Raw genomic sequence first — 13,834 nt, forward strand, 5'->3', positions numbered from 1 at the left:
ATGAATATGCTAATTAAAAGTTCATCCATAAGCAAGATAAAATCAGAAGGGAATGGTGATGCTTTACAGAATAAACTGCTGGTCCTTCAGGAAAATAGGTGCCATAGTTCTCATTGTTAATCTTTAAACACAGATTGTGTTCTTGCTCTGCATTAAGCCATACATTTTTAAATCATTGTTCCATGGTAAACCACAAATAATTATTACATAGTGTGATTCTGATCATAACAGAATAACAAGAGTTGGAAGGGATCATGAAGGTCTTCTAGTCCAACCCCTTGCCTAAGCAGGAAACCCTACACCACTTCAAACAAATGGTTATCCAACATCTTCTTAAAAACTTCCAGTGTTGGAGCATTCACAACTTCTGGAGGCAAGTTGTTCCATTGAATAAGTATTCTAAATGTCAGGAAATTTCTCCCTAGTTCTAGGTTAATTCATTCCTTAATTAGTTTCCATCCATCACTTCTTGTCCTGCCTTCAGGTTTGAGAATAGGTTGACAGCTCGTCTTTGTGGCAACCCTTTAGGTATTGGAACACTATCATGTCACCCCTAGTACTTCTTTTCACTAGACTAAACATACCCAAATCCTGCAACTACCCTTCATATGTTTTAGCCTCTAGTCTAGTCTGCAAAAAAAAAAAAAAAAAAGGTTCAAACTTCATGTGTAGAAATCTGAACCCTTGGGTCCCCTTGATTGATATCACCCACACTAGTTATGACACTGACCTAAGTATAGGGTCTTTTTCTCAAATAGCGAGAAGTTCCTGTAGAAGACCTCCAACATTCCTTTCAACTCTGTTATTCCGATGGGAACAATATGTTTTAATAGACGGGTGATGCTGCTGTTCTCCATTTGTTTTCAGGAAGATTGACTTTGCTTCTCACAGTTTATTGTCACAATCTCAGCATCTTTCCACCCAACCTGGAAGACTAATTCATTTTACACAAGGCTGGCCTAGGATTGATTAGATTTTATGGCTTATTCTTTTCTTAGCATTGGCCTTACAAGCCAATCATATTTACTGGGAGATGATAAACTAACTGCTATTGCTTTTCTACCTTAGTGGGATGAATGGAAAATGAACTCATATGTCCAAGAACTTTAAGATGTGCCAATCACTAAAAAGGTAATCACATTTAAGGGCAATGTCACTTTCCACATATTTATGTTTGCAAAGCTGGAGATATTCAACTATAATGCTATAATGGAATTGAAAGGAGGAAAATACACAGATATTATAAGCACTAGATCTGTTGAGATCAAAGGAAAACAGTTTAAGACAAAACTGGTCCTTACAAGACACAGGCGGATACATAACTGGTTATATTATAAATATGATTTGCATTTTACACTAGCAATGGTCAATCTTCTTCAACAGTTCTCCAACTTCTTACAATCAACCTACTTATTAAAAGAACAGTATCCTTGAAACTGCCAGTAAAGTTCTCAGTCCAGCATCAACTGAGAACAACCTGACAGATATTAGATTTGAAACTAATTCCAGTGAGCAGGTGGATGATGATGTTGATGATGTTTTTAGTATATGCAAACTTACTGAAGAGATATTTATTCATTTCATTATAGAAAATTATGCCTAACATTTATTGTAATTCTCTAGCCCCTGTCACTTCCATTACCACATTCTAGTGCACATACACTCCATTTTATTATCCTTTCTAATTATTATTTTCACACTCTTTATTTCATACCTTCTTTTTACACTTTGTTTGCCTTCTCAGCATTTTTCTCACTTACCTACTTGCTCTTCTACTTATTCTTGCTAAGGGTATTTGTGTATTTTGTTGGATTGCTAAAATGGAATGTTAATTGCCACTTTAATCCATATGCATCAAAATAATAGTAACACTGAATATAGATAATTTTTAGGACATGATTTGTCATACAGATTAGATGAATGTTTAAGTGAAGTGTAGTACTGCAGGCTACTTCTGTTGACTGCCAGCTGCCATCAGTTTGGCAGTTCAAGTTTCACCAGCTCAAGGTTGACTCAGCCTTCCATCCTTCCCAGGTCAGTAAACAGATTGTTGAGGGCAATATGCTGACTTTGCAAAAAGCAGTGTGAAGTAGTATATACATCTAAGTGCTATTGGTATTGGTGTCATTTCTATCATTGTTCAATGTCTTAATCTGATAGTTATTCTATTTCTTAATCTGTATTTTCTTTAGAGAAACTTAAAAGTTACAGAGTATATTACTGCTTGACAAGTAGTCCAATTTTTATTCCCCTTTTTATATGAAACCATATAATTTACACAAGAGGAATTAATCTTTATTAAACAAATATATCTTTGTTTAACCAACTTTTGCTGTCATTTCTGGCAAGTTGATTTTTCTCTCTCTCCCTTTTCTTGTGTATAAAATTGTCTCTAAATAAATGGCTGCAAAGGAAGAGCATCTCCATTTTCAGAAGACATTCCTTACTAGACTGAAGTGCAATTGTAAGCTTGAATGTGTATTTGTGTGTGTGCAATTTTTATTATATCAACATAAAATATAAAACAGTCTGTAGCATAATTTTTCATTTACTTTGAATGTAAAAACAGTATTTACTGTAATCTAAAAAGAGAGAGAGAAATAAATGGGGGGAAAGGGGGAAAGAAGTGCATTAAAAGTGTATTCGGAATTATATTATGGAAAACTAGTAACCCCTTGTGTATAAGAGATGGCAACCAACTCAGAGCCTGTTTCTCCAAGTAATAAGGAAGTGTCCACAGGGGAGGAATTTATTCAAATGGTTCTGAAGAAGCGAAATGAAAATAATAGGGGGAATGGTTTCCTACATGCACACACTAAAATACTTTGAACAGTACAAAAACACTCAGCTGAAATTATCTCTGCATAGGTTAATGGAACTGGAAGCTAACAGTGTTATTTGAAATTTACAGGTATTTCACAAAGACCTTATAAAATACTTTTTAAATATTCAATTCCCCTTTGGTGATATCATAACAATTTTCAATATGAATACCTGTGTGTTAATACTTCAGAAACCTGTTCTTATGAGTATATACAAGAATACCTGACTTCAATGAGTTTGGCTGTTCAGGTTTTCAGCTCTTCACATGGGACTTTCTGAATTTTCTAGATTAGGTAGGCCTACAGGACGTAAAAATGCCAGGTGGCAGTGAACAAAGTAAAGGAAATCCTACAGCAATGAAATTAAAATATTGCTGCTTTTCTTGGGTCTATAAAACTGAACATAGCATTAAAAAAATCCACAAAAAATATACAGGTGGTTCTCATTTAAGGGCCACCCATTCACCAACTGTGCAAACTTTTTTTTAATCAAGTTTTGTTCAATTTTTCCAAAACAAAGAAAAAAAAAAGCTCTTTTCAGTGTACAACATAATTCCGGGTCACCGCTTTTACATGCAAATATGACAATAATTATCTATCTATTTTCTACATTCAACTTTCTATCTTATCCATTTTTAACCTAATTCTCCAACTTTACATAAGAAAAGTAACAAACAAATGAATCCTATTCACTAATATTACTTTCATTATAAACATCTCAGTTCATTTCAATTTATTTCAAATATTTCTTAAACATTGATGTTTCTTTTAAGCATTACCTTTTCCTGATAGTCTTTTCTCATTTAAATCACTAATAATTTCCATACTTCATACTTATCACCTTTTAATTCTTTTATCTGTCAGATTTGTAATTCCACTGCATATTCTTTCATAGATTCTAGATTAATACAAGCTTTTACACACAAAATAGAACATAAATTTCCCCTCCCCTTTTACTAATTTGGGAGTGTCACCTCAGTGATTTACCTTAACTCCCTCATCTTAATTCCCAGTAAACATTTTAATTAGTTATAGTAATAATCATTCCCTTAAAAAAAAGAACTACATAACATTGTACTTTTCAGTCAGATTCTGCAGTACATTTTCCCTCTTTACTTCCACAAAGTTTTATTTATAATACCAAAAAAAAAAAAAAAATAGAGGAAGAAGAAATAATTAATCCATTTAGCTAGTCCTGGTCACTGATATTAATCTCATTTTAAAACCTCCTCACAATTCATTTCAATTATTTCAATATATATAATAAAGATTGACCTTTCTTGTAGCAATAAAAATAAGAACATGCATTCATCTACTAAAAAATACTCTCAATATTTTATATTCCCCTGTTTTCTAGATAACTTGTAATTACAAATACATTTTAATTACCCCTCATATCAGTGTGGAATCCCCTTTCTTAATTCATTAACCATTATCTCTATGTATTCTAAATAACTAATTTTTTCCATTGTTTTACAATTCCCATATTTCTTTCTTTCCTGTTTCTGTTCCTCATTACCTCTCTTCCCTTTTGTTTTTACAAATCTTTTCTCCCTCTGATTTGTATCCCTCTGCCTCTTTGAATATTTCTTTCCCCTTTTACTTTTCTGCTGTTCCTTCCTGTCTTTCCTACTTTTACAGGTATTCCCCTTTTTAGTTACTTTTTGGAATCTTCTATTTTTAACCCCCTTCTTTTCTCTCTTCTTTGTAGTGTTCTTTGTGTTAACTGTCTATTGCCAACTGTTCAAACTTATAACAGTAGTGAATGAGTAGTAATTACAACTGGGTCTCATGCTTACATATACTGACCTGCCTGAAAGTTTGGCTTGATTCAGCAGAATTCTTATGCCAAAGGAAACACTGTGGTTTGATAGTTATACCACATTAAATTAGTGTTACGGCTTCATCTTCTAAAAATAAAGAAGCGTCTTGACACTTCTCTCAAAGTGTAGCCATGAGCTTCCCATTCTGGATCGATGGGTCTTGGTTAAGTGTGGATTATTTTAGTAATCCACTCTTTTTTTTCTCCTGCAGTTACTAAGGGCCAAGTGGGAGGGAACCTGAAGGCTGCCTTTTCTGATCAGGCTAGAATCCAGAAATACTTCCCAATATCTCATAATGAGTATTTTAATAGATGAACTGGTCCAAATAATCAGGACATGCCGTATCTAAGAAGAGGAGATTTAAAAAAAAATCAGACAGCTTTTGTCTGATAAGTGGTTTCAGTTAATAGTTGTATGTCACTTCCCAGGAAAAAAAATCAATTACTTTAGAAATATAGAAGTTGCAAAGATGTTCTATTTCAAGTGCCTCTTGTAATACTGAATGTTCTGTGCTTCATTAGAAAATGAATCACATGCAGCACTCGGATACTGTGACTCTGGCAGTAGCTAAAGAAGTGACAGGCTATATAATCATATCTGGGAACAGCTATGATGTGGTTTGATAGTGGGAGTGTATCAAGGTATTTCTTGCTTTTTAGTAAATTATGGGAAGTATTATGCAGTAGGTTTACATTAATTTAGAAGTGAGAGTTCACACAAATGTCTCTGCAAACTATATTTATAAATTGAGGAATGTATTTTTTGCCCTAAAGTGGATAATGTATTCCTTCTATTCTGTACATAAACTAAATCTGTTACATCAGCATCTCACCTCTGCAAAATCTGTGCATTTCCTCCTCTTCCTCTTCCTCCTCCCCCAAACCCCGGTCTATTTCACATGATGGAAAGCAACAAAATAGTCCCAGCGCTCTAAAATTCATCAGTATGAGTCTCAACATATCAATTTGAAAGAACGACCTTAACTATATGCCAAGCTTTTAGTTTCCCTTGAAAATAATACTTCTATTGTTTCCAAAGGAAACTCTAAGTACCCAAAATTGCCATGCTTTTAACACAGTGACATGTTGATGGCCTGATGCTTTTTCAAGCTCAAAGTCTGACTGACAGGAGTCAGAGTGGTTTAGAGGAACACTAGAAACATAGCATTTTATATTTTGCAAGAATTATTATAGCAACAAAAATGACAAGGTGACTTTCTAATTTTGTAAGTTTGCAAAGGAAAGAACTGAAAGTAAATTGAACCAGCAAGTACTTTCTCTGCTACAACTAAGCAGCAGAAAGGATCTGGAGTATGTGTTGATTCTATCTGTTGAAAGTGTAATTCTGCATTTATACCAGTCAGACCCCTGACCCACTATTTCTGAGTATCTCAATTTTATACAGGCTAAATACCAATTATATAACTTTTAGGGTTAGGGAATTTTGAAAAATAATACATGGTGCTGACAAGCTTTTGACACAAGATGCTGATGCTTGCAGAACACAGTGCAGCAATGTGAATAACCTCATATGAGGTTAGCAGAATTGATAAAACTATTCCTAGTAAGAACTCCAGAAAGAGTGATTTTGACCGAATCAATACTTTTGCTCACTCAGGCATATGTTCAACAGTTCTTTTTTTTTAAAAAAACAAGTTTTATTAATTTTTAAAACACACAAATTATCATTATTCATTACATGTTTAAACCTTTTTCCATTGTAAATTTAACAAGTCAGATAAATTATGATTCTGTTTTAAACCATTTCCATATAATATACCAAAACCTCTTATTCAATTTCCCTTTACTTCTCTTTACTCTTATTCAATATCATTATTATTATTTCATCTGATTCTTTCTGACTTAGTTACCATTATTCTCATTCTATATTTCTACAAGTTTTTACCAATTCTCCCCCAAAAAGACATATACACACAACACACAAAACATAAAAAAAATCTTTTTGGAAAGTAACTTGGACCCAGGTGTCTCTCTCTTCATGGACTTCAATTATATTCATGCTCATCTTACATATCATTACTTATTTTATTTACCATTCTAAGCCTTCTATATTAACTTCTCCACATATTTCACACTTCTTAATTCTACCTTAATTAATCATCTTAGTTTAAATCATTATATTTGTATCTTTTGTCCATTTTTATCATCCCTTTGTCTCATCCCTTATGAAAAAAAAAGAAAATCAGTTTCTCCTGAAATCATTAATCAGAGTATGATGCCTTTCTATCTCCCCCTAAGTTAATCAAATTAATATTTAAAATAATATCTAATACCCAATCAGATTTTGCTTGGTACATTCTATCTAACTAATACATCCAACACAATTAAGTGCATAATTAGACAATAAATCCAAATATTAAAAAGAAATACTATAATAAAATTTTATAATAACATCAATACCATAATTTTATTAAACTCTTTAATTAAAACAATATTCTAAACCTCTCCTATTATTAAGTTTTAAAGCCAATCATTTTTAAACATTTTAACATTTTAATCTCTTATCAACTCTTAAACCATTGCAATACTACCATCTCATCTTATGTACCTTGCAAAATCTTTTTTTTTTAAAAAAAAAATTATACTTTATCCATTATCCATAAAAATTCCTTTTTTCCATTTAATTTCAAAACATTGTAGCTTTTCTCCACCTTTTCCCTTTCTTTCTTCTCCCAACAAACCTTTCTACCCCCTTCTTCTAGCCTCTGCCTTACCGGCTTCCCTTCTCTGTCGTATTTCTTTTCCCCTTTGTTTACAATCATCATATTGGTTTTGCACTTTATTTTTCCCTTTCTTAAATGTTTTTTTAGATCTTAAGTCCTTAAGTCCTTTAGTTTTCTTCTTTTCTCTTCTTTTCTTTTCTTTCTCTCTTCCTTTTTCTGGATCAAATTCTGAGATTCATTAAAGATGGCTCCTTCCTTTCTTTCTTGTTCCTCTGCTGTCTTCATCTGTTGTAATTTTTGTTGATAATTAGTAAGCGCCATTTCTAAGAAAAGGAAAGCTTCTTCCACACCATCTTTACCATTTTTTTTTGCTTGTTCATATTCTTTTCTTAGTTCCTCAACAGAAAGAGCCATTATAAATCTTTTCTTTTCTTTTCTCCTTCTTTCTTCTTACAACAACCAGAATATTCAAAAGAAAATAAAAAAGATAAAACAGTCCCAAAGTTATCAATCAGTCCAAACCAAGGCAGAGTTCTCACTTTCTCCTTCTGGGGTAATATCAATCAAAGAGAAAGAAAGTCCAAATCTGTTTAAAATCTTATTACAATATATTCTAGTCTTCAAATCCTTAAGGCATCTGCTCCAACAAAATCTTAGCATACAAATATTTTCTTTTTAATCCTCTCTCTTCCCACTCATCGCTTAAAACCAAAAAAATAGGTTTCTTAATATCCAGTTATTTATTCCGTAGGGAAAAGAGGGAAAGCTATCCTTTCAGCACCTTCAAGCAGCCGCTTTTCCCTCTTCTGGCAGGTATTATTCAGATAGTCATACTTTTCAGGAATTTTATTAAATATGTCTTAGAGTCCTAGGAGCCAAGAAAAACTTTCTCCTCTCAATCACTTTCTCCACTTCCTCCTGCGCATTCTTACCCGGCTGCCAGCTTCTTTGTGGCGGCCATTACGGACCGCCGCTGCACCGTCCTGGGAAAAGGGGTTCTGCCGGCCAGGAGGGGGTCTGCAACACCCCAGTCCCTTCTCCGGATCCCCCTACCTTCAGCTGCCCCTGCAGGGGCCTAGCTCGCACCCGGCTGGGTCGGAGCCCCAAAAACGGCTAGCGCGGCAGGGATCGCGCAGCTTCGCAAATCCCTGCCGCTCGCGGCCGACAAACCGGAAGTCCCTGTTCAACAGTTCTTAATTCAAAGTTATAGCAAATGGAAAGTGTTACACAGCTGTGAAATCCTAATGTAGTAGGAATTATAATTGTAAAACAATATTTTTTCTGCAGAAATTGTGCTTTCATATTTTTAAACCTTCCCTTTTACTACTCCCTGTAACTACTTTTTGATCTTGTGTTCTTGCACTTAATTTTCTCCAATATTCAAAACCTGTTCATTATTATTATTTCTAGATAATGCTATTTTAATACTATTGAAATAGGTACAAGATTTAATACTCATTTCACAGATACAAGATGTTGTATAAAGTCAACTTTTCTAGCCTCACTACCATCAAGTAAAGCGATTCCCTAGAAGGTGTTCATAAATGACTACACATGTATATAGCAGCACATAGTTTGAAACAAAGTTATATACATTATAGACCTGACAAAAACATTAGTAGGAATCCTTTGTGGAGTATGATGGTGGGAATGGGATGTCCTATCTCAAAGTGCTGGAGCAGCCACACTATCTGGAAGACTCCAAGAATATGAGGCTTTCTCAGGTTGCCTTTGTATAGAGAGACTTCATTGGCAGTCCCAGCAGGCATTTTGTCCCTGTCCACAGCTGGAAAAAGCCTTCAAAGCAGTTGCCCTAATATTCTCAGAAATTGCAGCTGTTTCAAAATTTTGAAGAGGCATATTTTGTCTTTTCAAATGCTCTGCACAACCCATTTGTATTTTTGTAGTTACTACTTTATATTTTAACCATGATAAGAATGGAAACATGATGAAAGTTGTTGATTATTTCATTCTGAGCAAAACAAATTGATATGGTTAGTTTGTTACTGCTGGCAAAGAATAACAGATAACAGATAATCAGAGTTGGAAGGGACCTTGTAGGTCATCTAGTCCAATCCCCCACCCAAGTGAGAGATCCTACACCATTGGCAGTCCAATCTCTTCTTGAAAGTCTCAAGTGATGGCGCTCCCACAACTTCTGAGGGCAAGGTGTTCCGTTGGTTGATTGTTCTCACTGTCAGCAAGTTTCTCCTTATTTCCAGATTAAATCTCTCCTTGTTCAGTTTCCATCCATTATTCCTTATCTGGCCTAGAGGCACTTTAGAAAATAGTTTGACCCCTTCCTTCCTGTGGCAGCACCTCAAATATGGAAGACCGCTATCATGTCTCCCTCTCTTTACTAGACTAGCCAAGTCCCGTTCCTGCAACCGTTCGTTGTATGTTTTAGCCTCCAGTCCTCTAATCATCCTGGTTGCTCTTCTCTGTACTTTTTCTAGAGTCTCAACATCTTTTTTATAATGTGGTGAACAAAACTGGATGCAGTACTCTAGGTGTAGTCTTACTAAGGCTTTATAGAGTGGCATTAGTACGTCCCTTGATCTTGATTGTATCCCTCTGTTAATACAATTTAGGATTGCATTAGCTTTTTTGGCTACTGCTGCACACTGCTGACTCATATTTAGCTGATTGTCCACTAAGACTCCATGATCCCTCTCACAGTTACTGCTATTGAGCCTGGTTTCACCCAGTCTATATGTGTACTTTTGGTTTTTCTTGCCTAAGTGTAGGACTATACTTTTCTCTACATTGAATTTTGTTTTGTTAGATATGGTCCAGTGTTCTAGTCTGTCAAGATCCATCTGGATCTTGAGCCTATCTTCTTGGGTGTTAGCTATTCCTGCCAGCTTAGTATCATCTGCAAATTTGGTAAGATCCCCTTCTATTCCCTCATCTCGGTCGTTAATGAAGATATTGAAGAGTACTGGCCTAAGACGGAACCTTGTGGCACCCCACTGCTTACTTCCCTTCATGTAGACTTAGACCCATTAAGGACTACTCACTGAGTATGGTTTGCCAGCCAGTTGCGAGTCCATCTAGTGGTGGTGCTATCTATTCCACTTTTTTCTCGCTTACTAAGAAGTAGGTTGTGGTCTACTTTGTTGAATGCCTTGCTGAAATCTAAATATATTATGTCCACAGTATTTTGCTGGTCTACTAATTTAGTCACTGTGTTGAAGAATGAAATAAGATTGGTTTGGCATGATCTGTTTTTAACAAACCCGTGCTGACTGCTAGTTATTGTTGTTTCTAGATGTTGGCAGGTCTGTTTTTTTATTATCTTTTCCAGTATCTTCCTGGGTATTGATGTTAGGCTGATTGTTCTATAGTTTCCTGGATCTGTTTTTTTTTTTTCCTTTTTTGAAGATGAGAACCACATCAGCTCTTTTCCAGCCCTCTAGTAGTTCCTCGGTGTTCCAGGATTTTTGAAAGATATGGTGCAGTGGTTCTGAGATGACCTCTGCCAGCTCCTTTAAAACTGAGTAGTATGCTAGCTTCAAAACTTGATGCATGGCTTAAAAACACATCACAAATACTGAAGTTCAAGGATTTTAGGTTTATTTATCTCCAAGTATATTTCACTAAATCCTTATCAAAAGAATAGAAGACTGTAACCACCCGTAGTAGTTCTATAACGCCTAGTGCCCTTTACAATGACTATGGCTGGAGAAGGTGGGAGTTGTGGTTCACCAATCTGTGGTGGTTCACAAGTTTTCCATCCTTGCCTTAAAAGAGAACTTAGAATTTTCTTTGTTTTAAAAGATTTGCATGGCTATCCATCTTAAAACAAGTCTGGGTGGTTTTCAACAATAAAATTAAAACTATAAAAACATTAAAAAAACTAAACATCTGTAATCTTAACCAACCTCTCAGGATGCACCAACAAATCTCTGCAGATTCCACTATTCTACCTCAGTGCCTTCATTCTTTTTTTTTTTTTTTTTTTTACTGAGGGCCAATTAAGATATTAGCATACCATCTGCAACTTGATACAATGCATCCATGTGATGGTACATTTCACTTTTGGGACTAATATTTGTAAATTTACTCAGCTCTTTACTAGATGTTGCTCTAATCCTGTGTAAATGTTCTATGTCAAGGGGTTGCTAGCATTGATCAATCTGACTGGTATGGCTCATAATATAATAACTTCCAAGTCTGAATATTGAACATAGAAGTATTTCAGTATCTTCCAGAAGAGGGCAGAAAATATCTTTCAATTATTTCCTTTTTACAAAGTTATAAATAAGGTATATAGACAATTTAAATTAGAATTTATCAAATATGTTTAAAAACAAAAGTGATAGAAAAATGCTATCTGTATGCTAATCACAAAAAAAATTGAATAGAATTTAACTTCATTTTTTATTCCCTCTGTTTCAGATTTCTGACAGGAAATTCAGATAAAATTATCTACAATCCCAACCACCTCCAACTGGGGCTGTTTTTTATTTCTGAACTTTGCTCTTTAACAACTATTCACATAAATACCCATAGACATCAAATTGAGTGTGTTATTTGTTTCAGACAAATAAGAGAATATTGAAATACTGTACACATTTACTCAGAATATTTATTTATTATAAATGGACAGTTCTATCATAAAAGTGCAAAACAAAATCCAAGGGAGATATAATGGTGCTATCCCCAATTTTGTATTAAAAATACTACTATGCATTTTTGAATTATCTTTCTTTAGTTCCCTTATATATTTTCACCCCAGTGAAGTTATTTTGGTGTTTTCTTTCCACTTTTTCTCAATAAATGTATCAGAAGCAAAATGTATTAGTATGATAAGCTTGCATATCATTGTACATGGAAGAGTGTTTTTACTATGTAATCAAATGCTGATTTGAAGAAAGGAAGCAATAGAAGTTTCAGATCTATGTGTCTCATTATAATTATGGAGGAAGAGTTCCAACATGTCTATTGTATAGTTATCAGCTGAGTAAATTTAAACTGAAATCAGTATCAAGATAGTAGTACAGTTCACAAGGTGATTCAGAAATAAACAATGCAGTCTAACAATCTAAAGAGTACAGAAGTAAAAGAAAGTAATATGTGCTTTTTGTAACTTGAGTTTATATGAAGAATATGGATAATAAAACATGGGATAATAATAGGGAGAAAAATGGAAGGTATACTGTGATATGATTCAGAAATAACAATGAGAGACATAATATAATATTGTATTCAACTTGGAATGTATACCAAGTTTTCAATAATCACAGTTTTTCTATAGCCGCTATTGCTTTTTCCAGTCACTTTATGATATATAAAAAGGATAGTTGAGAGGGTTTCAGAGATTAGTTATGAATAACTAATCAAACAACGAACATTCAAAGGTTATATATTACATTTATCATTTTGATTCATTCCCCCCCCCCCCCAGAAATCATATAGTATTACCTGATCAAACTTTATCCTTTCAACAACAACAATAATGGCAAGACAAACTTCCAAGGGAATTAATCTGAGAGATAGCATTAGCTTCTAGACTTTTGGTAAATTTCTACAACTGAGTGTTGACTAGGACTTAGATTTTTTGGGGGGTACTAAACTAATTCCCTAATCATTATACACTACATAGGACTGAATCTTAAAGTGGCTGGCAATGAGCTCCACTACTACAAGAAAAAGTATAAGTACATTTCCTTTTGCCATGAATATAATTTAGCTACATAGAAAAAAAATTAGAGCATTGTCTCTTAAGCAGTGTATTTATGTTATTTCATTTTAAAAATCCAGTCCTTTTCCTCTCTGTATAAAGAACACATCATTTTAGAAATAGCACTGTTGATTACTTCTTTGGTTTTGCATGACTAAGAGCACAGTGGACTGACATGAAATTATTCAACAGATCATGTGTGATTTCTTGAAAGATGTGACTTACCTATGAAATAGGCCAACAGTATAGCAAGCAAGATTGCAGCAGCAATAGCTGATAAAGCAGCACACTTCCAGCTACAATATTTAGAGGGCTTTTTCAGCTTGAATGCATTTCTGGAGAAAGTATTTCTAGGTAACAGTCGGGGAGGTGGTGTGTAAACTGTTCCTGAGGTCAATGGGTATCCAGGGGAAGAACTACTGAAGAGAGGAGTTGTTCCAGATGATGTCTTGAACAAAAAATGCCTGAAAGAAAGATAAATAGATGATGTTTAACAGATGTAATGCAGCCAAATAATTCATCTATTTTGAAATACAAAGTAAAGTAATAACACACATGACAAGGAAAGCAAGCTTCTGTTTGCTCAACATTAAATTTTAATTGTAGAGTTATGTGCTGACAATACTTCTCTTTTGTACATCTTGCTCAGGCAAAACAAACAAACCATATTACCATCAGTTATGATTAAACCATAATGGATGCTTCCCGTGTCACATTATCCCAAAAGGAACATGTGATCTAATGATTAAGCATTATATGAAAACCATGCCAATGAACTGAATGAACTAGCAAAAACCAAGTTGTTTTATAGTGATTTGAT

At 34.3% G+C, this 13,834-nt stretch overlaps 1 protein-coding gene across 4 annotated transcripts in view; it reads right to left on the reverse strand.

Moving 5' to 3' along the window:
• Window positions 1–13,834, reverse strand: part of TENM2 (teneurin transmembrane protein 2) — a 1,019,238-nt gene that overhangs the window by 274,954 nt on the left and 730,450 nt on the right. For all 4 annotated transcript variants that reach the window (XM_087955493.1, XM_087955491.1, XM_087955490.1 and 1 more), the window contains one exon: window positions 13,240–13,478. In XM_087955493.1, coding sequence (XP_087811619.1) covers window positions 13,240–13,478 — 239 coding nt within the window. The remainder of the gene's footprint in view (window positions 1–13,239; window positions 13,479–13,834) is intronic.

This window comes from Notechis scutatus, chromosome 2 (genome assembly GCF_049901735.1).
Source record: "Notechis scutatus isolate UNSWTSFEM ecotype Mainland chromosome 2, rNotScu1.2, whole genome shotgun sequence".
In the NCBI taxonomy this organism is placed as follows: domain Eukaryota; kingdom Metazoa; phylum Chordata; class Lepidosauria; order Squamata; family Elapidae; genus Notechis; species Notechis scutatus.